The 26909-nt window shown below is 42.8% G+C and overlaps 1 protein-coding gene across 3 annotated transcripts in view; it reads left to right on the top strand.

Annotated features, from left to right (window-relative positions):
* Nucleotides 1–26909, top strand: part of NYAP1 (neuronal tyrosine phosphorylated phosphoinositide-3-kinase adaptor 1) — a 66484-nt gene that overhangs the window by 29219 nt on the left and 10356 nt on the right. Inside the window, exons 1-4 of one of the 3 annotated variants that reach the window (XM_077261545.1) lie at nucleotides 15464–15707; nucleotides 18569–19358; nucleotides 21583–21672; nucleotides 22966–23127. In XM_077261545.1, the coding sequence (XP_077117660.1) occupies nucleotides 21650–21672; nucleotides 22966–23127 (185 nt within the window). In that variant the 5' untranslated portion in view covers nucleotides 15464–15707; nucleotides 18569–19358; nucleotides 21583–21649. Of the gene's footprint in view, nucleotides 1–15463; nucleotides 15708–18568; nucleotides 19359–21582; nucleotides 21673–22965; nucleotides 23128–26909 lie in introns of those variants that run through there. The other 2 variants (XM_077261547.1, XM_077261546.1) reach the window with 2 other exon arrangements.

The following is a 26909-nucleotide window of genomic DNA, read 5'->3' on the forward strand; positions in this document are numbered from 1 at the left end:
ATATACACACTAATGCTGCGGTTGTACTGTACGCAGTGAAGAGTCAGTGACCCAAAGTTCAAACACAAAAGTCTCTTTAATGTGTTATCTTCACACAGAAAAGGTTCCAGTCCACACAAATGCATATAACTTCAGTGCATATAACTACAGTCCACATTATCAGTGTTCAACTCACACCAGTTCATCTCGTCACAGTGCCTGTTTCATAGCCCTACACATCATATGGCTTTAGATTTGAAGTCCCTAAACACACCGGACCTCTCCTTGTCCAGTTTCCCTGGGCAACCACACGCCATATTAAAGGCCCCAAGCACACAGCTTTACATGTTGCAGACACTACACACGCCACAACTCGTCTGACTAGTTCCCGTGGGTGTCCTGCATCGCTGTATCACAGTCTCTTTACTCACACAGACGTACACAGTCCAGGATATCCTCCGGATAGCAGCCGGGCACCATATCCACCTGTTTGCAATCATTACACATGCTAGTCCTCTTTCGTTCATAGGACTGTCCACATCTGAGACCAGTCACCATGGACGACTTGTATCCTGGGTGCTGGCTCCGCTGACCTGTGCCTCCATGCACTCAGCCAGCGCTCCGCAGGCCTCTGCTCTGCACACCAGCACACACCAGACTGACACTGACCTTGCACCTCACACCTGACACACCCATACCCCTTACTGCAGGGTTTTTAACAAACAAACCTGTAGCTTCCAGCCACATGGAAAACCCGGACCGGAAATCCGTGATTGCCATGCACACCTATGGACTTCATCCGTCTGCATGCACAACCTGGGGAGAAGACACAGTGACCCCTACCTGTGACACAAATCACTGCCTCACAACATACATCCACACATACATAATACACACATACATGCACATATACATACACATATACATACACACACATGTCCATACACACATACATGCATATATACTGTACAATTATTCATATACACACATATATACATGCATACACACATACATGCATATATAAACAGTACAGACCAAAAGTTTGGACACACCTTCTCATTTACAGATTTTTCTGTATTTTCATGACTATGAAAATTGTACATTCACACTGAAGGCATCAAAACTTTGAATTATCACATGTAGAATTATATACTTAACAAAGTGTGAAACAACTGAAATTATGTCTTATATTCTAGGTTCTTCAAAGTAGCCACCTTTTGCTTTGATGACTGCTTTGCACACTCTTGGCATTCTCTTGAGGAGCTTCAAGAGGTAGTCACTGGGAATGGTCTTCCAACAGTCTTGAAGGAGTTCCCAGAGGTGCTTAGCACTTGTTGGCCATTTTGCCTTCACTCTGCGGTCCAGCTCATCCCAAACCATCTCGATTGGGTTCAGGTCTGGTGACTGTGGAGGCCAGGTCATCTGGCGTAGCACCCCATCACTCTACTTCTTAGTCAAATAGCCCTTACACAGCCTGGAGGTGTTTGGGGTCATTGTCCTGTTGAAAAATAAATGATGGTCCAACTAAACGCAAACCGGATGGAATAGCATGCCACTGCAAGATACTGTGGTAGCCATGCTGGTTCAGTATGCCCTCAATTTTGAATAAATCCCCAACAGTGTCACCAGAAATGCACCCCCACACCATCACACCTCCTCCTCCATGCTTCACGGTGGGAACCAGGCATGTAGAGTCCATCCATTCACCTTTTCTGGGTCGCACAAAGACATGGTAGTTGGAACCAAAGATCTTAAATTTGGACTCATCAGACCAAAGCACAGATTTCCACTGGACTAATGTCCATTCCTTGTGTTCTTTAGCCCAATCAAGTCTCTTCTGCTTGTTGCCTGTCCTTAGCAGTGGTTTCCTAGCAGCTATTTTACCATGAAGGCCTGCTGCACAAAGTCTCCTCGTAACAGTTGTTGTAGAGATGTGTCTGCTGCTAGAACTCTGTGTCACATTGACCTGGTCTCTAATCTGAGCTGCTGTTAACCTGCCATTTCTGAGGCTGGTGACTCGATAAACTTATCCTCAGAAGCAGAGGTGACTCTTGGTCTTCCTTTCCTGGGACGGTCCTCATGTGAGCCAGATTCTTTGTAGCACTTGATGGTTTCTGCAACTGCACTTGGGGACACTTTCAAAGTTTTCCCTATTTTTCGGACTGACTGACCTTCATTTCTTAAAGTAATGATGGCCACTCGTTTTTCTTTACTTAGCTGCTTTTTTCTTGCCATAATACAAATTCTAACAGTCTATTCAGTAGGACTATCAGCTGTGTATCCACCAGACTTCTGCACAACACAACTGATGGTCCCAACCCCATTTATAAGGCAAGAAATCCCACTTATTAAACCTGACAGGGCACACCTGTGAAGTGAAAACCATTCCCGGTGACTACCTCTTGAAGATCATCAAGAGAATGCCAAGAGTGTGCAAAGGAGTCATCAAAGCAAAAGGTGGCTACTTTGAAGAACCTAGAATATAAGACGTAGTTTCAGTTGTTTCACACTTTTTTGTTAAGTATATAATCCCACATGTGATAATTCAGAGTTTTGATGCCTTCAGTGTGAATGTACAATTTTCATAGTCATGAAAATACAGAAGAATCTATAAATGAGACGGTGTGTCCAAACTTTTGCTCTGTACCGTACATACATATATACATACACACATGTACACACATATATATATATATATACATACACACACCTGTATATACACATTTATATACGTACATACACGCGCACACATGTACATACACATTTATATACATATGCACATACATATATAGAATACACACACATTTATATACATATATACATATGCATATTTGCATACACATATTTTATTTAACGGCCTTCGGCTCTATGTCGAGCCATGGCGAATTGATGGACGAACCTTAAAGCCTAGACCGGCCCACCAGGGTCTTTTCTGCTGTTATCGTGATAGTGTCGAGCCATCGGGTTGCTTATTTTCCCCTTCACCTTGTTCTTTCTATTCTTCTGACCATGATGTCCTCCAGTGATTGCTCTCATCGTATGATGCTTCCAAAGTAGACAAGTCGTAGCTCTGTGATCCTTGCTTCCAGTCACATGTCTGCCTTGATTTGTTCTTCTTGCCATCCATGGCATTGTGAACATCTTTCTCCAGCAGATTTAGAAGGTGTCAATTATTCGTCTGTCTGATTTCTTTATCATCCAGGTTTCGCATCCATGTGTTACCGCAGAAAAGACCACACTATATACGAGCCGTGTCTTCATCACTGGTGAAACGTTGCTTGATTTGAAGACCTTGTCCAGTGACTTCATTGATGATTTTCACATATCTATTCTCCTGTTGACTTTTGGTGCTGTTGTTGCATCTTCAGTGATCATTGATCTGAGTAGGTTGAAGCCCTTTACAACTTCCAGTTTGTCACCGCCCATTTCGGTGGTAGTACCTGGCAGTAGTCAATATCTTTGTCTTCCTTGTATTGAGTAGCAGTCCCATGTTCGGGCTTCCGTCTTGACACTCCGTAATACGTCCTTCATTCCATCTACACTTGTTGCTATCAATGTTGTATCGTCTTCGTATTTAAGATTGTTTATGATTCGTCCAGCAGTTTTGATTGCTTCTTTTTCCGCAAGTCCGGCCTTCCTGAAAATAGCTTCTGTATATAAATTGAAGATAAATGGTGACAGGATGCCATCTTGTCTGACGCCTCGCTCTCCTCTGAACCATGCCGTGCCACCCTGACCCCTTCGGACTGTTGCTTCTTGGTTGATGTAAAGGTTCCTAATGATTCTGATCAGATGGTTCGGCACACCCATATCCTTCATGGGATCCTAAGTTTCTGGTGATTAACAGTTGAAGGCTTTGCTGTAGTTGATGAATTAAAAATCGATCTCCTTGCTGTATTCTTTGGCCTTTTCCAATATCCATCTCATGTTAGCAATCACATCTCTTGTTCCTCTGTCTTCCCTGAATCCTGCTTATTCCTCAGGCCACTCTTTGTTAGTAAGGCTGTAGCCATCTTTGTAGGTTCTTTAGTAGTATTCTGCTGGCATGAGGTATGAGCACAATAGTGTGACAGTTTTCACAGTCTACAGCCTTTCCATTCTTCGGAATAGGTACAGTTGTGCTCAAAAGTTTACATACCCCGGCAGAATTTTTGCTTTCTTGACTTTTTTCAGAGAATATGAATGATAACACCAAAACTTTTTCTCCACTCATGGTTAGTGGTTGGGTGAAGCCATTTATTGTCAAACTACTGTGTTTGCTGTCAGAACTTCATGATTAGTTCCACAGTCAGCTCCTGCCTTGTTTTTACAGTAATGATCGATGACCTCCATCTTTGGCAAACACATACGTCAATCTGAATCTTATAGGCCTCGTTCAGTGATGTCCATGTGTAGAGTCTCCGTTTGTGATTTTGGAAGAAGGTTTTCATGATGGACAGTTGATTTGTCGTACAAAAGTCAATGAATCTTCCTCCAGCCTTGTTTCATTCACCAAGTCCAAAGCTTTCAACAACGATTCCATGTTTGCCATGGCCCACTTTGGCATCCAAGTCTCCCTTGATAATGAGAAAGTTTGGTTTGGCGTCTTGCTGATTTCTTGAACTTGATCGTAAAATAGTTCAGTATCCTCCTCTTCAGCATCTGATGTTGGTGAGTAGACTTGTATAACTGTGACATGAATTGGCGCTCCTTGTTGTATTGAGATGAGTATCACTGACTGCATTGTACTTCAGGACAATGCCAGACAATCTTTGGTTGGAATTAAAGTGATACCGTTTCTTCTTCGGTTGTCATTACCAGAAGAGTAGGCCCAATGTTTGTTTGACTGGAAATGTCCCGATTGATTCCATCTTAGTTTGCTAGTTCTGAGTATGTTGAGTCCTGTTCTGTCCATTTTGGCTTTGACAATGTCAAGTTTAACTTGGTTCATGTTCGTACATTCCAGGTTCTGAACTTTATAATGTCTTTTCAGCTTTTGATCTGCCCATTCGAAGAAGCGATATCTGCACCAAGACATCCTTGTGGCTTTGATCCTGGCCCATCATGAGCATTGGTCATACTCCGGTCAACCATCGGCTCTTCCCCAGTAGCTTGTTGAGTGCTTTCCGACCTAGCGGTGCATCTTCCAGCACTATATGGGATTCCTTTAGTCGTACTCTCAATCATGTTTTCTTGGCATAATACAGAAGAAGATTACCAGGCCTTTCTTCCTGTGAAGGATGCAGACTGACTCTGAGTTGTGTGTTGCCAACACAATCCGACTCATCGCACAGCGTCCTGCTGCCGACGCTGGTGCTGAGCAGTATGCTTAGTTTGGTACCTCAGTTGAAACCTGTCTGCCGGGGGTTTCCCTGATGGCAAAATACATTGCGGACAGCATAGCTTTCAACATCACTGATCCACACAAATACACAATACACTCATAAAAAAACACAATACACACATGAAATACACAATACACAGAACAAATACACAATACAGATATCAGATACACAATACAGACATTAAACACCTAATATAGACAACAAATACACAGAAACACATCACTATATCCAGTGCCAAAATAATTACAATATAGAGAACCCAAATAATGCCAAAATACAATGCTCAAATAATGAAAAACAGATAATACCACTATATAGTGAAATAATTTCCAACAACATACAGTGCCCGAATATGTACAAAAATCCCAATAATTAATACCAATGTACAGTGCTCAAATATACCAATATGCCAAAACATCTTATCAACTAGTAACAATATACTGTGCGTAAAAAATACCAAAAAAACAGTCGAATATTCAGCTCTCAAATGATGGAGAATGAAATCACTGTACAAGGGTAAAATGGCAACAATATATTGGAGGGTATAACGGGGGAGCGGGCGTTTAGGGGACAGTCCGCTGCAACTTTAGAGTCAGGGGTCTCCTCCGCTCTGGGGTTCAATTTGTGTGGGGGACAGACCCTCGTGTGGGGGACAGATCCTCATGTGGGGCACAGATCCTCATGTGGGGGACAGACCCTCGTGTGGGGACAGACCCTCGTGTGGGGCACAGATTCTCATGTGGGGGACAGACCCTCGTGTGGGGGACAGACCCTCGTGGGGCACAGACCCTCGTGTGGGGCACTGTTGTGAATTCTGCTTTTGGGCTCCCTCCGGTGGTTGTAGATGGTAATGCAGTTGCCCCTGAGTTGCAGTCCTGGTCAGGTGTATCTGCTGATTGCAGTTCTGACTGGGGTATTTAGGCGTGCAGGATTCATTAGTCCTTGCCAGTTGTCAATTGTTGTTGGGAGGTGTTGGACCTCTGCTTGGTTCCTCCTGCCTTTCTGCCAAATCAGCAAAGATAAGTGTCTGGTTTTTTTTTCCTGTGGCACACATGCTGTGTGCTTCACAATTCAGTGCTCTTCTTTGTGTTTTCTTGTCCAGCTTAGATTGTGTCAGTATTTTCTCAGTCTTGTTGGATTCTCTGGAGTGGCAGATATACATTCCATGTCTTTAGTTAGATTGTGGAACTTTTTGTATTATCTGCTGTGGATATTTTTGGAAGGGTTTTTATACTGACCGCCTAGTAATCTGTCCTATCCTTTCCTATTTAGCTAGAGTGGCCTCTTTTGCTAAATCCTGTTTTCTACCTGCGTGTGTCTATTCTTCTCCTACTCACAGTCATTATTCGTGGGGGGCTGCCTATCCTTTGGGGTTCTGCTCTGAGGCAAGATAGCATTCCTATTTCCATCTATAGGGGTATTTAGTCCTCCGGCTGTGTCGAGGTGTCTAGGAAGTGTTAGGCACACCCCACGGCTACTTCTAGTTGCAGTGTTAGTTCAGGATTGCAGTCAGTACAGGTTCCACCGACTCCAGAGAAAGTTTCATGCGGCTCCAAGGTCACCAGATCAGAACAGGGCACAGACCTTCGTGTGGGGGACAGACCCTCATGTGAGGGACATACCCTCTTGTGAGGGACATACCCTCTTGTGGGGGACAGACTCATGTGGGGACAGACCCTTGTGTGGGGGCACAGACCCTCATGGGGGGGACAGACCCTCATGTGGGGGACAGACCCTCTTGTGGGGGCACAGACCCTCGTGTGCGAGACAGACCCTTGTGTGGGGCACAGACCTTTTGTGTGGGGGACAGACCCTAGTGTGGGGCACAGACCCCGTAGTGCCCGACAATGGAGAATTATATACACTGCCTTATATATTATTAGCATCCTTCACAGGTAATGAACTGTTATGCACATGTGCCGAGAGGTAGATAATAGATAGATGCTAGATAGATAATATATAAAATAAATAAATAGATAATAGATAGATAATAGATACCGTAGATATTAGATGGATAGAAAATAGATAGATAATTGATAGATAGATACAGTACAGACCAAAAGTTTGGACACACCTTCTCATTTAAAGGTTTTTCTGTATTTTTATGACTATGAAAATTGTACATTCACACTGAAGGCATCAAAACTACGAATTATCACATGTGGAATTATATACTTAACAAAAAAGTGTGAAACAACTGAAATTATGTCTTATATTTTACATAGATAATAGATACATAATAGAAGATAATAGATAAAATAAATAGTTAATAGATAGATAATAGATAGATAGATAAGAGATAGATCATAGATAGATAGATAATAGATAGATGATAGATAGATAATAGATAAAATAAATAGCTAATAGATAGATAAGAGATAGATAAGAGATAGATAAGAGATAGATAATAGATAGATAATAGATAGATCATAGATAGATAGATAATAGATAGATGATAGATAGATAATAGATAAAATAAATAGCTAATAGATAGATAAGAGATAGATAGATAATAGATAGATAATAGATAGATAAGAGATAGATCATAGATAGATAGATAATAGATAGATGATAGATAGATAATAGATAAAATAAATAGCTAATAGATAGATAAGAGATAGATAGATAGATAATAGATAGATAATAGATAGATAAGAGATAGATCATAGATAGATAATAGATAGATGATAGATAGATAATAGATAAAATAAATAGCTAATAGATAGATAAGAGATAGATAATAGATAGATAATAGATAGATAGATAAGAGATAGATCATAGATAGATAATAGATAGATGATAGATAGATAATAGATAAAATAAATAGCTAATAGGTAGATAAGAGATAGATAATAGATAGATAATAGATAGATAGATAAGAGATAGATCATAGATAGATAATAGATAGATGATAGATAGATAATAGATAAAATAAATAGCTAATAGATAGATAAGAGATAGATAGATAATAGATAGATAATAGATAGATAGATAAGAGATAGATCATAGATAGATAGATGATAGATAGATAATAGATAAAATAAATAGCTAATAGATAGATAAGAGATAGATAGATAATAGATAGATAGATAGATAGATAAGAGATAGATCATAGATAGATAATAGATAGATGATAGATAGATAATAGATAAAATAAATAGCTAATAGGTAGATAAGAGATAGATAATAGATAGATAGATAAGAGATAGATCATAGATAGATAATAGATAGATGATAGATAATAGATAAAATAAATAGCTAATAGATAGATAAGAGATAGATAGATAGATGATAGATAGATGATAGATAATAGATAGATAATAGATGTGATATTTTCCATAGATGACACATATATATGATTCTACGTTCCTATTGTTTCTCTCTTAATTCCGCACATCTGTGTTACTTCTTTTGACCCGTCTGTATTTGTTCCTCTCTTCTTTCCTCACTTCTATATTTCTTCTGCACATTTACATTTCTTCCTCTTCTTTCCACACTTCCATATTCTTCCTCTCTTCCTTCCTCACTTCTATATTCCTTTTTAGCCGTAACTCTATTTTTCTTCCTATCTCCCTTATTCCATCCACATTCCTTCTTTCTTTCTCACCTTCCCTCCACTCCTCTATATTTCTTCCAGTCTTTCCTGGATTCTATTTACTTTTCTCTGTTTCTGTCATTCTCCAGTTTTCTTCCTTGTTCCATTCCTCTGGCCACTCGTCTTCATTTTTCCAGTCTTGCCTACAACATTCCATATTTCCTCCTGCTTCTTCATTCTGTTTCTTTAATTACCCTTGTTTTTCCTTTCTATCTTTCCTTTGTTACTTCTCTCGGTTACTTCCTCTTCTTCTTGACACTGTCTCTCCGCTTTGTTACTAGCTTTACGCCTTGTTCCCATCACTCCTCCTCGTTATTTCCTCTCCTCTATGTTACTACCTCTCCTCTGTTACTACCTCTCTTTTATGTCACTAGTCCTTTTTTGTTATTAGTTTTGTCCTTTACTACTTCTCTCTGTTACTATCACTTATATATCACTTATATACAGAAGAGGCAATTTGCATATTTAATTTCCCAGAGGAGCATTGCACGGCGAATAAGCCTCCTTACCTTGACAAGCCAGCTGGTATGTCACTCTCCATAAGGAGAAGCGATACCCCTTAGACCCCAGTCCAGAGCCTCTCACCTAGCCAAATCAGTTCTCATGCTTCGCAATGACGAGGGCCAACAGCCCGAAACACCGTGACTGCGAATTGAGATACTGATTTGGCTTTTATCCTAAGTCATATTGCACGACTCGTTAGAGGGTTGATTGTGACCTGTAGGATCGCTACTTCCAACAGGAGGCGCTGTAGAGTTAAGTCCTCTTTTTCTCAGGAGAGGCAATTTGAATATCACTTACTTAGTGTGTCGTCTCCCTTTTACTACCTTCTCTCTGTTACTTCCCATTCTTTGTACCACTTCTTCCCTATTGCAATCTCTTTTCTTTATTACCTCTTTTTTCCGTTATTGTATCACTTCCTAATTCTTTCGGTTACTACCTTTCTATTACTACTCTCTATACCCATCTATGCATGCTATTATTTGTCATCTCTTCTTTCGGTTATTACCTCTCTTCTCTGTTACTACCCCTTCTCCGTGTTATTACCTCACTTCTGTGTAAGTTCTTTGCTCCTAGCTCCCCTCTATATTACTTCCCCTCTTGTCTCTTTCCTGTTGCTACTGCCTTGCTGATACTTCTTTGTGTAACTAAAAATGAACCATACAGCGCTGCTTAGTTGCTCCAGGTGAATAAGCAGCAAATATATGGACGAAATCACTCCCAATCGTCCCAAAAATGGTTAATCAAAGAAAACAATATGTGATATTTGCGCTAAGTTCACCTATATGAAGCCATAAATAGTTATAATACTGGGAAATGTCATAAACAAGGTTCCCCATACAGGACTGTGATTAACAAGATGTATTTACCTTAACCCCTTTCTGCCATTGGACGTACTATTCCGTCCATGTGGGGTGGGCTTTACTTCCCAAGGACGGGATAGTACGTCCAGCGCGATCGGCCGCGCTCACGGGGGGAGCGCAGCTGATCGCGGCCGGGTGTCAGCTGCCTATCGCAGCTGACATCCGGCACTATGTGCCAGGAGCGGTCACGGACCGCCCCCGGCACATTAACCCCCGGCACACCGCGATCAAACATGATCGCGGTGTGCCGGCGGTACAGTGAAGCATCGCGCAGGGAGGGGGCTCCCTGCGGGCTTCCCTGAGACCCCTGGAGCAACGCGATGTGATCGCGTTGCTGCGAGGGTCTCTTACCTCCTCCTCGCTGCAGGTCCCGGATCCAAGATGGCCGCGGCATCCGGGTCCTGCAGGGAGGGAGGTGGCTTACCGAGTGCCTTCTCAGAGCAGACGCTGGTAAGCCTGCAGTGCTCTAAGTCAGATCGGTGATCTGACAGAGTGCTATGCAAACTGTCAGATCACCGATCTGTGATGTCCCCCCCTGGGACAAAGTAAAAAAGTTTAAAAAAAAATTTCCACATGTGTAAAAAAAAAAATAAAAAAATTCCTAAATAAATAAAAAAAAAAATTATTCCCATAAATACATTTCTTTATCTAAATAAAAAAAATCAAACAATAAAAGTACACATATTTAGTATCGCCGCGTCTGTAACGACCCCACCTATAAAACTATATCACTAGTTAACCCCTTCAGTGAACACCGTAAAAAAAAAAAAAAAAAAAAGAGGCAAAAAACAACGCTTTATTCTCATACCGCCAAACAAAAAGTGGAATAACACGCGATCAAAAAGACGGATATAAATAACCATGGTACCGCTGAAAACGTCATCTTGTCCCGCAAAAAACGAGCTGCCATACACCATCATCAGCGAAAAAATAAAAAAGTTATAGTCCTCAGAATAAAGCGATGCCAAAATTATTTTTTTTTCTATAAAATAGCTTTTATCGTATAAAAGCGCCAAACCATAAAAAAAAAATATAAATGAGATATCGCTGTAATCGTACTGACCCGACGAATAAAACTGCTTTATCAATTTTACCAAACGCGGAACGGTATAAACGCCTCCCCCAAAAGAAATTCATGAATAGCTGGTTTTTGGTCATTCTGCCTCACAAAAATCGGAAATAAAAGCGATCAAAAAATCTCCCGTGCCCGAACATGTTACCAATAAAAACATCAACTCGTCCCGCAAAACACAAGACCTCACATGACTCTGTGGACTCAAATATGGAAAAATTATAGCTCTCAAAATGTGGTAACGCAAAAAATATTTTTTGCAATAAAAAGCGTCTTTTAGTGTGTGACGGCTGCCAATCATAAAAATCCGCTAAAAAACTCGCTATAAAAGTAAATCAAACCCCCCTTCATCACCCGCTTAGTTAGGGAAAAATTAAAAAAATTTAAAAAATGTATTTATTTCCATTTTCCCATTAGGTTTAGGGCTAGGGTTGCGGCTAGGGCTAGGGTTAGGGCTAGGGTTAGGGTTAGGGTTTGGATTACATTTACGGTTGGGATTAGGGTTGGGATTAGGGTTGGGATTAGGGTTAGGGGTGTGTCTGGGTTAGAGGTGTGGTTAGGGTTACCGTTGGGATTAGGGTTAGGGGTGTGTTTGGATTAGGGTTTCAGTTATAATTGGGGGGTTTCCACTATTTAGGCACATCAGGGGCTCTCCAAACGAGACATGGCGTCCGATCTCAATTCCAGCCAATTCTGCGTTGAAAAAGTAAAACAGTGCTCCTTCCCTTCCAAGCTCTCCCGTGCACCCAAACAGGGGTTTACCCCAACATATGGGGTATCAGCGTACTCGGGACACATTGGAGAACAACTTTTGGGGTCCAATTTCTCCTGTTACCCTTGGGAAAATACAAAACTAGGGGCTAAAAAATAATTTTTGTGGAAAAAAAAAATATTTTTTATTTGCATGGCTCTGCGTTATAAACTGTAATGAAACACTTGGGGGTTCAAAGCTCTCACAACACATCTAGATGAGTTCCTTAGGGGGTCTACTTTCCAAAATGGTGTCACTTGTGTTTTTTTTTTACTGTTTAGGTACATTAGGGGCTCTGCAAACGCAATGTGACACCTGCAGACCAATCCATCTAAGTCTGCATTGCAAATGATGCTCCTTCCCTTCCGAGCTCTGCCATGCGCTCAAACGGGGGTTCCCCCCCACATATCAGGTATGAGCGTACTCAGGACAAATTGGACAACCATATATAGGGTCCAATTTCTCCTGTTACCCTTGAAAAAATACAAAACTGGGGGCTAAAAAATAATTTTTGTGGAAAAAAATAATATTTTTTATTTGCATGGCTCTGCGTTATAAACTGTAGTGAAACACTTGGGGGTTCAAAGCTCTCACAACACATCTAGATGAGTTCCTTAGGGGGTCTACTTTCCAAAATGGTGTCACTTGTGGTTTTTTTTTACTGTTTAGGTACATTAGGGGCTCTGCAAACGCAATGTGACACCTGCAGACCATTCCATCTAAGTCTGCATTCCAAATGGCGCTCCATCCCTTCCGAGCCCTCCCATGCGCCCGCCCAAACGGTGGTTCCCCCCCACATATGGGGTATCAGCGTACTCAGGACAAATTGGACAACAACTTTTGGGGTCCAATTTCTCCTGTTACCCTCGGGAAAATACAAAACTGGGGGCTAAAAAATAATTTTTGTGGGAAAAAATTTTTGTTTTATTTTTACGGCTCTGCATTATTAACTTCTGTGAAGCACTTGGTGGGTCAAAGTGCTCACCACACCTCTAGATAAGTTCCTTAGGGGGTCTACTTGTGGGGGGGTTTCAATGTTTAGGCACATCAGTGGCTCTCCAAACGCAACATGGCGTCCCATCTCAATTCCTGTCACTTTTGCAGTGAAAAGTCAAACGGCGCCCTTCCCTTCCGAGCTCTCCCATGCGCCCAAACAGTGGTTTACCCCCACATATGGGGTATCAGCGTACTCAGGACAAATTGTACAACATCTTTTGGGGTCCATTTTCTCCTGTTACCCTTGGTAAAATAAAACAAATTGGAGCTGAAGTAAATTTTGTGTGAAAAAAAGTTAAATGTTCATTTTTATTTAAACATTCCAAAAATTCCTGTGAAACACCTGAAGGGTTAATAAACTTCTTGAATGTGGTTTTGAGCACCTTGAGGGGTGCAGTTTTTAGAATGGTGTCACACTTGGGTATTTTCTATCATATAGACCCCTCAAAATGACTTCAAATGAGATGTGGTCCCTAAAAAAAAATGGTGTTGTAAAAATGAGAAATTGCTGGTCAACTTTTAACCCTTATAAGTCCCTAACAAAAAAAAATTTTGGTTCCAAAATGGTGCTGATGTAAAGTAGACATGTGGGAAATGTTACTTATTAAGTATTTTGTGTGACATATCACTGTGATTTAATTGCATAAAAATTCAAAGTTGGAAAATTGCGAAATTTTCAAAATTTTCGCCAAATTTCCATTTTTTTCACAAATAAACGCAGGTAATATCAAAGAAATTTTACCACTATCATGAAGTACAATATGTCACGAGAAAACAATGTCAGAATCACCAGGATCCGTTGAAGCGTTCCAGAGTTATAACCTCATAAAGGGACAGTGGTCAGAATTGTAAAAATTGGCCTGGTCATTAACGTGCAAACCACCCTTGGGGGTGAAGGGGTTAATATCAAAGAAAAGGAGATCTGTGTCCTAGTGCTGACATGCAGAAAGGTCTTTCACTCATGCGCTGAAAGGTTGGTATCTGAAGCCTTCTCTGAATCTCTGTTCCAAAAATATCCAATATTCAACACAAAAGAAAAGAATATGCACACAGTGGGATCAACCTGATATGATAAATTTTATTTTATTATAGAATGACACCTCACTACACATAATGGCAAAACAGGAAGGACCATACATTTAAAAACATCTAAAAACCAGACAGACCTACCCTCAACCCCCCACAAATACAATTAAGGGCCTGTAAATGAAAAAAATGCATGTACACATACCGTAGAGAGCATAACATACAAATAAGCAAATGAGAAACAATAGAAGTATATAAATATTAACTTTCTAATATAGCCAATTGTCCCCCTCCCCCCTCCCTCCTCCTTTATGCTGCTTTGGATCCGGTCCTGGACTTTTTCATCTACCCCAGCCGCACTTAGGTATATACACCTCCACCAGCGTGTTGTGTTCTTGCCCCATAGGCAAATTCTTGGATTTAGACACATTGTCATTTTTTGGCGGCAAGATACTTCACATTTAGCTTGGTAATGTATGACCTGGGGTGTTAGATTTAGGACAGGCTGTGGCTACACCAGGTATTTACCTGGCATATGGTATTGTGTTTTCACCACAGGCCTGGAACAGGACTGGGAGGTAGGGTTATTGTTTAGGGTTCTGTTTATATAACTGTCTGTGTAGGGGCATTGCGCCAATTGGCTATATTAGAAAGTTAATATTTATATACTTCTATTGTTTCTCATTTGCTTATTTGTATGTTATGCTCTCTACGGTATGTGTACATGCATTTTTTTCATTTACAGGCCCTTAATTGTATTTGTGGGGGGTTGAGGGTAGGTCTGTCTGGTTTTTAGATGTTTTTAAATGTATGGTCCTTCCTGTTTTGCCATTATGTGTAGTGAGGTGTCATTCTATAATAAAATAAAATTTATCATATCAGGTTGATCCCACTGTGTGCATATTCTTTTCTTTTGTGTTGAGTGTATACATTATATATGCACGTGGTTGATCCCTGGAGCTTGTATATTCTTTGTGCGGTGCCCGCCTTTCTTTGGTTCTTAAAAATATCCAATATGTTGCAGAGCAAAAATAGTAGTATAGGAGACGCTGTCCCGGCCGGTGACTAGCGTACTCCCCCAGAGTATAGAGCTGAAGCCGACAAGGTGCAGGACCTTGTGTGACGTCACAGTCACGTGATGTATACACGTGACCAGCTGCAAAGCTGCGGAGCTACGAGTAGCACACAGGACCAACTAATCCTACGCGTTTCAGAGTCACTGACTCCTTCATCATCCCTGATGAAGGAGTCAGTGACTCTGAAACGCGTAGGATTAGTTGGTCCTGTGTGCTACTCGGAGCTCCGCAGCTTTGCAGCTGGTCACTTGTACACATCACGTGACTGTGACGTCACACAAGGTCCTGCACCTTGTCGGCTTCAGCTCTATACACGCGGCCGCAGTTACCAAGCTCTGGGGGAGTACGCTAGCCACCGGCCGGGACAGCGTCTCCTATACTACTATTTTTGCTCTGCAACATATTGGATATTTTTGGAACATAGATTCAGAGAAGGCTTCAGACACCAACCTTTCAGCGCATGAGTGAAAGACCTTTCTGCATGTCAGCACTAGGACACAGATCTCCTTTTCTTTAATATTAAGGTAAATACATCTTGTTAATCACAGTCCTGTATGGGGAACCTTGTTTATGACATTTCCCAGTATTTTATCTATTTATGGCTTCATATAGGTGAACTTAGCGCAAATATCACATATTGTTTTCTTTGTGTAACTACCTGTACTTTTTGTAACTACCTCTACCTTGTTACTTCCTATTAGTCTTTCCTCCCTGCTACTACCTCCCCTCCCTGCTACTACCTTATCTCCCTGCTATTACCTCACCTCCAAGATACTACCTTACCTCCCAGCTACTGCTTCACCTCCCTGCTACTACCTCACCTCCCTGCTCCTACCTCACCTCCCGGCTACTACCTCACCTCCCGGCTACTACCTCACCTCTCTGCTACTACCTCACCTCCCTGCTCCTACCTCACCTCCCTGCTACTACCTCCCCTCCCTGCAACTACCTTATCTCCCTGCTATTACCTCACCTCCAAGGTACTACCTTACCTCCCAGCTACTGCTTCACCTCCCTGCTACTACCTCACCTCCTGGCTACTACCTCCCCTCCCAACTACTACCTCACCTCCTGGCTACTACCTCACCTCTCTGCTACTACCTCATCTCCCGGATACTACCTCTCCTCCCTGCTACTACTCTCCCCTTATTGCTACCTTTTATCTCCATTACCTCCTTTCCCTTTGTTACCTCACCTTTCTGGTACTACTTTCACTCTGTTACTTTCCTCTCTGATACTACCTCTCCTTGCTTTTACTGCCTCTCCTCTCTGTTACTACATCTCCTCTCTGTAAGTACCACTCTATCTTTTTGCTACTGCTCTTTCCTGTTACCTGTTACCACTTTTCTCTGTTAATACCTGACATCTCTGTTACTACCTGTACTCTCTGTTACTACTTGTTCTCTATTAATACCTTTCTCTGTTGCTACATCTTCCCTGTCGCTACCTTTGCTTTTTTTCACTACATTATCTGTAATTACCTCTGTTACTACCTGTGCTGTTTACTACCTTTCTCTCTTACTACTAGTGCTCTTTGTAACTTTATCTTCTTCATCTGTATGCTCTGTTACTACATTTCCTTTATTACTACCTTCCTGTGCTACTACCTTCTTTGCTACTACATATTCTTTATTAATACCTTTGTCTGTTACTACCTGTGTTTTCTGGTACCACACCATCACTGTTGTTACTTCTTGTGCTGTCTCTTAATATCTGTGCTGTCTGTTGCTGCATCTTCACTGTTACTACCCTTCTCTAACTACCTGTGCTCGATGTTACTACATTTTCTCTGTCACAACTTCTTTTCATTTCTACTTGTGCTCTCTGTTACTACATTTCACTGTTACTCCCTGTGCTCTTTCACTACATCTTCTCTGTGACTACATCTTATCTGTTGCTGCATCTTCATTGTTACTACATTTCTCTTGTCACTACATCTTCTTTGTCACTACATCTTATCTGTAACTGCATCTTCACTGTTACTACCTTTCTCTCTTACTATATCTTCTCTGACATGTCACTTCATCTTCTCTGTCACTACATCTTATCTGTTACCGCATCTTCATTGTTACTACCTTTCTCTGTCACTACATCTTATCTGTAACTGCATCTTCACTGTTACTACCTTTCTCTGTCACTACATCTTATCTGTAACTGCATCTTCATTGTTACTACCTTTCTCTGTCACTACATCTTATCTGTTACCGCATCTTCATTGTTACTACCTTTCTCTGTCACTACATCTTATCTGTAACTGCATCTTCACTGTTACTACCTTTCTCTGTCACTACATCTTATCTGTTACCGCATCTTCATTGTTACTACCTTTCTCTGTCACATCTTATCTGTTACTGCATCTTCATTGTTACTACCTTTCTCTGTCACTACATCTTATCTGTAACTGCATCTTCACTGTTACTACCTTTCTCTGTCACTACATCTTATCTGTAACTGCATCTTCATTGTTACTACCTTTCTCTGTCACTACATCTTATCTGTAACTGCATCTTCACTGTTACTACCTTTCTCTGTCACTACATCTTATCTGTAACTGCATCTTCATTGTTACTACCTTTCTCTGTCACTACATCTTATCTGTTACCGCATCTTCATTGTTACTACCTTTCTCTGTCACTACATCTTATCTGTAACTGCATCTTCATTGTTACTACCTTTCTCTGTCACTACATCTTATCTGTTACCGCATCTTCATTGTTACTACCTTTCTCTGTCACTACATCTTATCTGTTACTGCATCTTCATTGTTACTACCTTTCTCTGTCACTACATCTTATCTGTTACTGCATCTTCATTGTTACTACCTTTCTCTGTCACTACATCTTATCTGTAACTGCATCTTCACTGTTACTACCTTTCTCTCTTACTACATCTTCTCTGACATGTCACTACATCTTCTCTGTCACTACATCTTATCTGTTACCGCATCTTCATTGTTACTACCTTTCTCTGTCACTACATCTTATCTGTTACAGCATCTTCATTGTTACTACCTTTCTCTTGTCACTACATCTTCTTTGTCACTACATCTTATCTGTAACTGCATCTTCACTGTTACTACCTTTCTCTCTTACTACATCTTCTCTGACATGTCACTACATCTCTGTCACTACATCTTATCTGTTACAGCATCTTCATTGTTACTACCTTTCTCTGTCACTACATCTTATCTGTTACCGCATCTTCATTGTTACTACTTTTCTCTGTCACTACATCTTATCTGTTATTGCATCTTCATTGTTACTACCTTTCTCTGTCACTACATCTTATCTGTTACTGCATCTTCATTGTTACTACCTTTCTCTGTTACTACGTGTGCTCTCTGGATATCTTAATGCTCCAAGGTTCCTATTTTGTTTTCTTCTAGAGAACTATCTGTGAAGATGTCTTCCAGTCTCCATGTTCTATGAGCAAATTTGTGCCCAAAATATTGACTCCCATTGTTTCTTTGTGATGACCTTACTATGGGAAAAAGTAGATGCAACAGCACGTTCAGGACGTCTTCTCTGTGTTGAAGCAGTTTGTATGACCTACCTATGGGCTGTTCATCAGCGTACCTCTGGCGGCCAAGACATCATCCACAACTGACTTGTATCAGGATTGAGTTCTTCCTTATTCCGAAGACAAGACGTAAACACTGACCTGTTAAGATTTATGCTTTGTACATATTCTTCTTGTTTGTCCCGTAAAATAGCTAGTAACCCACCTTTCTTTCCGAGGTTAAATCATGTTGGAAGTTTTGTAGATGACTTTTGCTGATGGACCATCTTCCAGTGTAGATTACTCGCCACACCTATATTATATTTTGTCTCCATCCTTTGAGACAGTGTTTCAGTGGAGGAGATGCATGCCAACTAACGTCTCCATATGGTCAACTCAACTGTCATATTCATGTGAAACTGGCGACGTCTTCATAGGAAGAGGAAGCTTCCCGCACTAACTGTGCAATGTAGGACGAAGACTCGAAACGTTTGTGAAGAGGTTTTCAGAACAGACTTTATGGATTGATTCCTGACTTGGGACAGGAGCGGATTCCTACATGATTGTCTCAAGACAGTCATTGTAGACAACGTGAGGTCAGTTTATTTAACTTGACCCACATGCAAGATACGAAGACATGGCTGTGGGATGAACTTACCGAAGTGAGACACCCCAAGGTAGGGTATAGAAAGCATGGCGATCATGATTAAGGTATCTAATCTTATTGCACAATATTACTGTACAATACATTAGCGTCCTTTCCACTTCTGATTTGTGTTCCACACAGTATAAAGCAGAGCATCATATCTGTGTGTGAAGGGGGCTGGCTGATAGGCTCTTTCCAGTAGCTAAACCAGATGCCTCTTCTGTTACCACCGATGCCTAGACTTAAAGGGAAGGTGCCACCAGTTTTCTTGTAGTTTGTTTTTTTGTGAAATTAAGCTTAAAATAGTAAATAAAATGTACTAATGCAATGTTTGCACTGTTTGCAAACATTTCTATATGAAAAATATTATATATTTTCTTACAAATATATATATTGACCACTAGGGGGAGCATTTTCCGTTTTAGACCTCAAGCAGCTATAGTGAGACTTACCAGCTTTACTGTTAGCTGGAAAATCTGGGCAGTAACTGCTGACATCAGCATTTCCCTCCCCTTTTGGGTGGTCTAATATCCCTGGGGCAGAATGAAGAGCAGCATCACAGGGCAGAGCCATTTTGTGTGTGACTGCCCTGTGATCTGCTATCACCAGCAGTTACTCCATCAGAAGCACAGTTAGTTTATGTGGTGTGTATGTATGGAGTAGCATTGTCTGTGCAGAGCTGTCTGTGACTCATCCCTCAGTAATAAGAAGGAGCTCCAGGTCTGCAGTGAATGGCCAGGCATTGTGGAGGGAGGAGAGGGATACATTGTATGGCAGAGAGAGGTGTCAGGTGTCACCTCTTCTCTCTGCAGGCTGGGAATGCAGCTTACCAGAGATCACAGGGAGTGGGACTGTGTGTGACTGCCCTGTGATCTGCTATCACCAGCAGTTACTGCATCAGAAGCACAGTTAGTTTATGTGGTGTGTATGGAGCAGCATTGTCTGTGCAGAGCTGTCTGTGACTCGTCCCTCAGTAATAAGAAGGAGCTCCGGGTCTGCAGTGAATGGCCAGGCATTGTGGAGGGAGGGGAGATATACATTGTATCAGGTGTCACCGCTCTCTGCAGGCTGGGAATGCAGCTTACCAGAGATCACAGGGAGTGGGACTGTGTGTGACTGCCCTGTGATCTGCTATCACCAGCAGTTACTGCATCAGAAGCACAGTTAGTTTATGTGGTGTGTAAGGAGCAGCATTGTCTGTGCAGAGCTGTCTGTGACTCATCCCTCAGTAAGATAAGAAGGAGCTCCAGGTCTGCAGTGAATGGCCAGGCATTGTGGAGGGAGGGGAGAGATACATTGTATCAGGTGTCACCGCTCTCTGCAGGCTGGGAATGCAGCTTACCAGAGATCACAGGGAGTGGGACTGTGTGTGACTGCCCTGTGATCTGCTATTACCAGCAGTTACTGCATCAGAAGCACAGTTAGTTTATGTGGTGTGTATGGAGCAGCATTGTCTGTGCAGAGCTGTCTGTGACTCATCCCTCAGTAAGATAAGAAGGTCTGCAGTGAATGGCCAGGCATTGTGGAGGGAGGGGAGAGATACATTGTATCAGGTGTCACCTCTCTCTGCAGGCTGTGGATGCAGCTTAATGGAGTGAATGGAGCTCCTGTGATAGAGAGTAAGTGGAGCTGGGCAGAGAGCACTGGGCTATAGTAAAATGGCAGCTAGTCACACATACAGCAGTGAGTTGTGCAGCCCACAGAGGCGTGCCCAGCTCACTGCTAACACCTCTCCAATGTTATAGATAGGGTCAGCGCCGGTCTATTAGCTCCTATGTCCATGGGGTGCTGTAAAATGACACTGTTAGTGCCCTGCTACTGCTGCAAAACCAAGATGTCAGCCCCCAGTTCCTTCTTTAAACTCATATAACACACGAAATCTGTTTCACATGCATTTAAAACTTGGTTATAGCAGCATGTTATGCTACATTACAGTGATTTATTAATGATCTACAAACGCGGTACCTTACCTTTAAGCTAATAAAATTAGAGAAGACAGGGAAGGGCTTTGACTTACGTATTGAAATTTGTCAGTCAGAAAGCCCCATTCACCCACAGCACATATGATGCACCAAAATAAGAGGCTCAAAAACAAACCCAAAGTGGTGCTGCTGAGACACATGGGCGGCACTTAGGACCTTTGTTAATATAAATATGTTGGTTGTAAATATTTACTGAATAAGTTCAACACACCAGAGGATTTTTTTTATGGACAGCCCCTTTAATAGTTACAATTCTGGCATCATTACCCACAGACATACATCATGCTATTACTACATCTCCAGGAGGTGGACCTGGAAGGCTTAAGATTTCACACTGAAGATGCCCATTATCTTGAGATTAACGTAAGCAGAACCTATTGATTTTAGTGGGAAAGGTCAACGATCTATTGTATATGGAGGTGTTCAGACTCACCTCTGATGTTAATGGACAGAAGATTCTGCATGCCCAACCTTTTATTCTCATTGGAGCTGAACGTTGCTAGAAGAGTCTGGAGCAAGACAGAGGGACCCAGAGCGGGACAGAGGGGTCTGGAGCTAGACTGATGGGCACCGAGAAACAGGAGTGGGAAAGGAACAGAGCAAGTCTACAAGAGGGCAAAGGAGTGTAAAGGAGGAGAGAAGTCTAGAGGAGACAAATAATTCTGGAGTGGACAGCGACATCTAGAGGACAGAGGACACTGTGGGGGACTGGGGCATTTGGAAGAGGACAGAGGAGTCTGGAGGAGAACAGAGGTGTCGTCAAGATGTCAGAGGAATCATGAGGAGGACAAAGGAGTCTAGAGAGTGTAGAGAATCTGGTGGAAGACAAAGGAGTCTGCAGAAACAGATGAAGATGGAAAAGGACAGATGAGTCTGGGGGGACAGAGGTGTATAGAGGAGGATGGAAGAGACATGAGTCTGAAGGACGATAAAGGAGTTTAGAGAAAGACAAAAGCATGTGAAGGAGACAGGCGTGTGGAGAGGATAGAAGGGTCTGGTGGAGGAAACTGGTCTGGAGGGGACGGATGTGTCTGGAGCACAACAGAAAGATTGGAAGGACGTAAGAGTCTGTTGGGGAAAAGGAAATATAGAGGAGACTGAGAGGTCTGCAGGATTACAGAGTGGTATGGAAGGAGACAGAGTGGTCTGGAGGGGAATAGAGTGGTCTGGAGAGGACCAGATTGGCCTGGAGTGTAAAGAGTAGCCTGTAGGGAATGACAGTGACCTAGAGGGGAAAGAGTGGCCTGGAGGGGATCTGAGTGGCCTGGTTTGGGATAGAGAGGTATAGGGAAAGACAATGGGGAGCAGTGCAGTTTGGAGAGGGATTGAGAGGTCTGGAGAGGAGGCAGATTAATCTGATGGGGACAAAGGGGTCTGGGGGAAACAGATATTTTTAGGAAACAACAGTATGCAAGAGGACAGGAGTGTAGAGAAAGGTGGATGAGAATGAACATTCTGGAGGGGCAGAAGAGTCTCATCTGACTTTACAGGTATTTAAACATCTTTTGATGTAAGAGGTCCCAGGTCAAATTCTATTGGGCCCCAAATGGGGTCAGCGCCCTTGTATATCACACCCCACCCATGAGCTGGTCATGGCTCTTGTCTTCTTACTCCATGTTTTCCTCATAATGACATGTTCTACATTGCCTCACACAGTCTCCACCCTCAGCGGGGTCTAAAGGTTGGTCTCCAGAAGATGACCCCCAGCTCCTCTGACACTGTGACATTTCTTGGGATAGAAAAGGCTGGAGCCATGAATCTGCTGTACAGGAAGAGTCGGGTGGAGTGGAGACAGAAGGAGGAGGAACCTAAGAAAAGGTAGAGATGTGGTGTGTTGTGGAGGGTGCACTAGGTAATCGGCACAGTTTGGGACATTAAGCTGACACCTACATTAGCCTAGCCCAGACCTGCTGATGGTATTTTTGTGGTTGCTGACCATGTCACTCTGATATTCACACTAGACATGAGGTCAGACAGGTTGGTCTTTTTCGACTATAAATGGATGGTTATGTAGGTTCCATCTGGTGATTAATCAGCCACAGTCATGGAATCATCAGTTAACCCCATAGGTGCAGGAGGGCTCTAATTCTACCTACAGCAGTCATACACCATCGATATAGTAATATGGGAGGTGTAGAGGTTTGTACTCAGCTGCTCTTGAGGTGGGCTCAGGAGGTGGGTTTCATGCAATAGTCCAGGTAACTTTATTTAATTTCATAAACCGCTCAGGGTGGCAAAACCAAACAGAGCCTTTTCTGGCACAAAGTGAAAACAAATAGTCCATATGTTTTTGCGGGTCCGCCCGCTCAGGTCAGCGTCCTTCACAACACATACTGAAGGTAAACACAAACTGCAGGTAAATAGTCCATATTTTTTTTTGTATATATCAGTGTTTTTCAGTATTCATAGTGTTTTATATTTTCATAATAGTGTTATTTCTTTTCTGTATAGGTTTTTTAAATAGTCCATATAGCCCTGCGGGTCCGCCCGCTTAGGTCAGTGTCTTTAACAACACACACTGGTGGTCTCCACACCTCCAGCCACAGACACAGAATGAGAGACTCGGCCTCCCTTTTATCTGCCAACCATGCCCCTGGGGCTTGGGATATGTGAGCTGTCAAGCCCACCTATCTCTTATAACCGCTCGTAAAACCTGACCCTGGAATGGCCACATAACTCTCTCAGCACCGTATGTGCTGGAGCATGCTTCCGAGCTCACATCACCGCAGCTAATAGCTGCTATGACTTATATCTCCCCTCAAGGACTCGTCTGGCGGCCATCTTACATACCCTCTCCCGCTTCCCAAAGCCGGGGGCTTGGCATCTTCTACCAACAAACAGTGGACTCTCGACAGAGCATCAGCATTGCCATGCAGTTTCCCCGGCCTATGCTCCACATGGAAGTTAAAATCCTGAAGTGCTAGGAACCACCTGGTCACTCGAGCATTGTTCCCTTTTTCCTCCCTCATCCACTTCAGTGGTGCATGGTCTGACACCAGTCTAAACTTCCTGCCCAAGAGGTAGTATCTTAGAGTGTCTAATGCCCACTTGATGGGTAAACGTTCCTTTTCCACTGTGGAATAGTTTTTCTCGCAGCATGACAACTTCTGGCTAAGATACATGATGGGGTGCTCTTCCCCGTTCACCTCTTGAGATAACAGTGCCCAGCCCGACATCCAACACGCCCCTCTGGACCACAAACTCCTTGGAGAAATCGGGTGGTACCAGCACCGGCTGTTTGCACAGGGTCAGCTTCAGTTCCTGGAAGGCCGTCTCAGCTTCTGGAGACCACTTAGCCATAACTGACTTTGTCCTTTAAGGAGGTCTGTCAGAGAGGCAGCTACCATGGCAAAGTTTCGGATAAACTGTCAGTTATAGCCCACAATGCCCAGGAATGCCCTGACCTGCTTCTTTGAGAGGGGTTGTGGCCAGTCCTGGAATGCCTCAACTTTATCTGGGGCTTTATTTCGACCCTGTCTACAACATAGCCCAAGTATCATGCTTCCTCCATTCCCAAGGCACACTTCTTTGGGTTTATGGAAAACTCCGCCTTCCGTAGAGCATCAAATATTGCCTGGACCTTGCTCAGTTGGCTTCCCCAATCCTGGCTGAAGATCACAATTTCGTCCAGGTAGGATGCTGCATACATCTTGTGGGGAGCTAGGATTCAGTCCATGGCTCTCTGGAACATTGGTGGAGCTCCTTGTAGCCCAAACAGCATCCTAGTGTATTGGAATCATCCATCGGGGTTGAGAAAGCAGTCTTCTCTTTGGCATTTGGGACATGGGGATTTGCCAATACCCTTTTGTGAGGTCAAAATTAGTAATGTACCGAGCCGGTAGCCTCTCAGTTAATTCGTCGTCCCGGAGCATAGGGTAGGCATCGGTTTTCGAAACCTCATTCAGCTTCCGATTGTCATTGCAAAATCGGCATTCCCCATCTGGTTTCGGCACTAGGACTATCGGACTGGACCAGCCACTCTATTGGTTTCCTCGATGACCCCCAGGCTCAGCATCCGCTTCACCTCCTTTGAGATCACCTTTCGGCGTGCTTCGGGAATCCGGTGTGACTTCAAGTTGACCCGGACATGAGGCTCCGTCAGGACGTCATGCTCTATGACCTTCGTACAACCTGGAAGTTCTGAGAAGTGGTCCCTGTTCTGCTGTAGCAACTCCCGACACTGTTGCTTTTGGGCACTTGACTGCTTCAGGTTTGGTAATCAAGCACGGAGCTTCTATGGGCTCCCTATCTCGCCATGGCTTGATCAGGTTCACGTGGTACACCTGGTGGGGCTTCCGCTTCCCCGGTTGGTAGGCATTGTAGTTGACATCACCAACTTTCTCCACCACCTTTAGGGACCCTGCCCCTTGGCCAGGAATTTAGTCTTCACCGTGGGCACCAGTACTCAATCCCTTGGGTTGAACTGACTCACCCTGGCTGACCTCTTATACACCCTGGATTGTACTTCCTGAGCTTTGAGGAGGTGCTCCTTCACAATGGGCATCACTTTGGCGATCCTCTCTTGCATCTGGGTAACATCCTCTACCATGCTTCTATAGGGGGTGGTTTCAGCTTCCCAAGATTCCTTCGCCACATCCAGGAAACCTTGAGGGTGGCATCCATAGAGCAGTTCAAATGGGAAGAAGCCGGTGGACGCTTGGGAAACTTCCCTGATGTATAACAACAGGTAAGGAAGCACACAGTCCCAGTCGTCCTTTTCCACTGCTTTTTTTAGCATCACCTTCAAGGTTTTGTTAAACCTCTCGACAAGTCAATCCGTCTGGAGATGGTATACTGAGGTTCTGAGCTGGGAAATTTGCAGGGACTTGCACAGCTCCCTCTTGACCTTCGACATGAAGGGGGTCCCTTGATCCGTTAGTATCTCCTTTGGCAGCCCGGTTCGGGAGAAGATATGGATCAGAGATACACTTGGCAGAGGCATTTCTTAAGGGTACCGCCTCTGGGTAGCGGGTAACATAATCCAGGACCACCAATATATTCTGATGTCCTCTTGCGGATATTGCAAGGGGTCCCAACAGGTCCATCGCTATTCACTCGAATGGCCCCTTGATGATGGGCAACGGTACCAGAGGACCATTGTATAAATATATAAGGGGCAATACAAATATCTCTCCGAGGATCTGTTTATACCAAGGAAGGTGATGGTCATAAGGGGGCATTCTCTGAGAATAACAATCAATGCACAATGTACTGTGTTCAACCAGGGAAATGTACTCATTAATAAAAGATACACATTCCTTAAAGGTACAGGGATTGTTATTCTCTGGCTCCGTTGCATGAATCATTATTTAAACCGCATCTTCCAAATATCTTGATTAGTGCATCTCTCGTTTTGAAAATAACCTATACTGTCTTTATTGTTCTCCTTTAGCTCCATTTCATGAACCACTATACATGTTTTACTGTACCCTGTAATAATCGGCCACCTCTCCATTTATTCCTAAGGCGTAAGCTAAAATGTCAGAGCACCTTAATACAATTTTCAGTGAGAGGAATAGATAATCTAGTTGTGGAGACATCCATCTTTTTTCCAGGTTGTTTCCCGCCGCAATCTCTTAATTAGAGAGAGATTTAGTTTG

Source organism: Ranitomeya variabilis, chromosome 5, assembly GCF_051348905.1.
Source record: "Ranitomeya variabilis isolate aRanVar5 chromosome 5, aRanVar5.hap1, whole genome shotgun sequence".
In the NCBI taxonomy this organism is placed as follows: Eukaryota; Metazoa; Chordata; class Amphibia; order Anura; family Dendrobatidae; genus Ranitomeya; species Ranitomeya variabilis.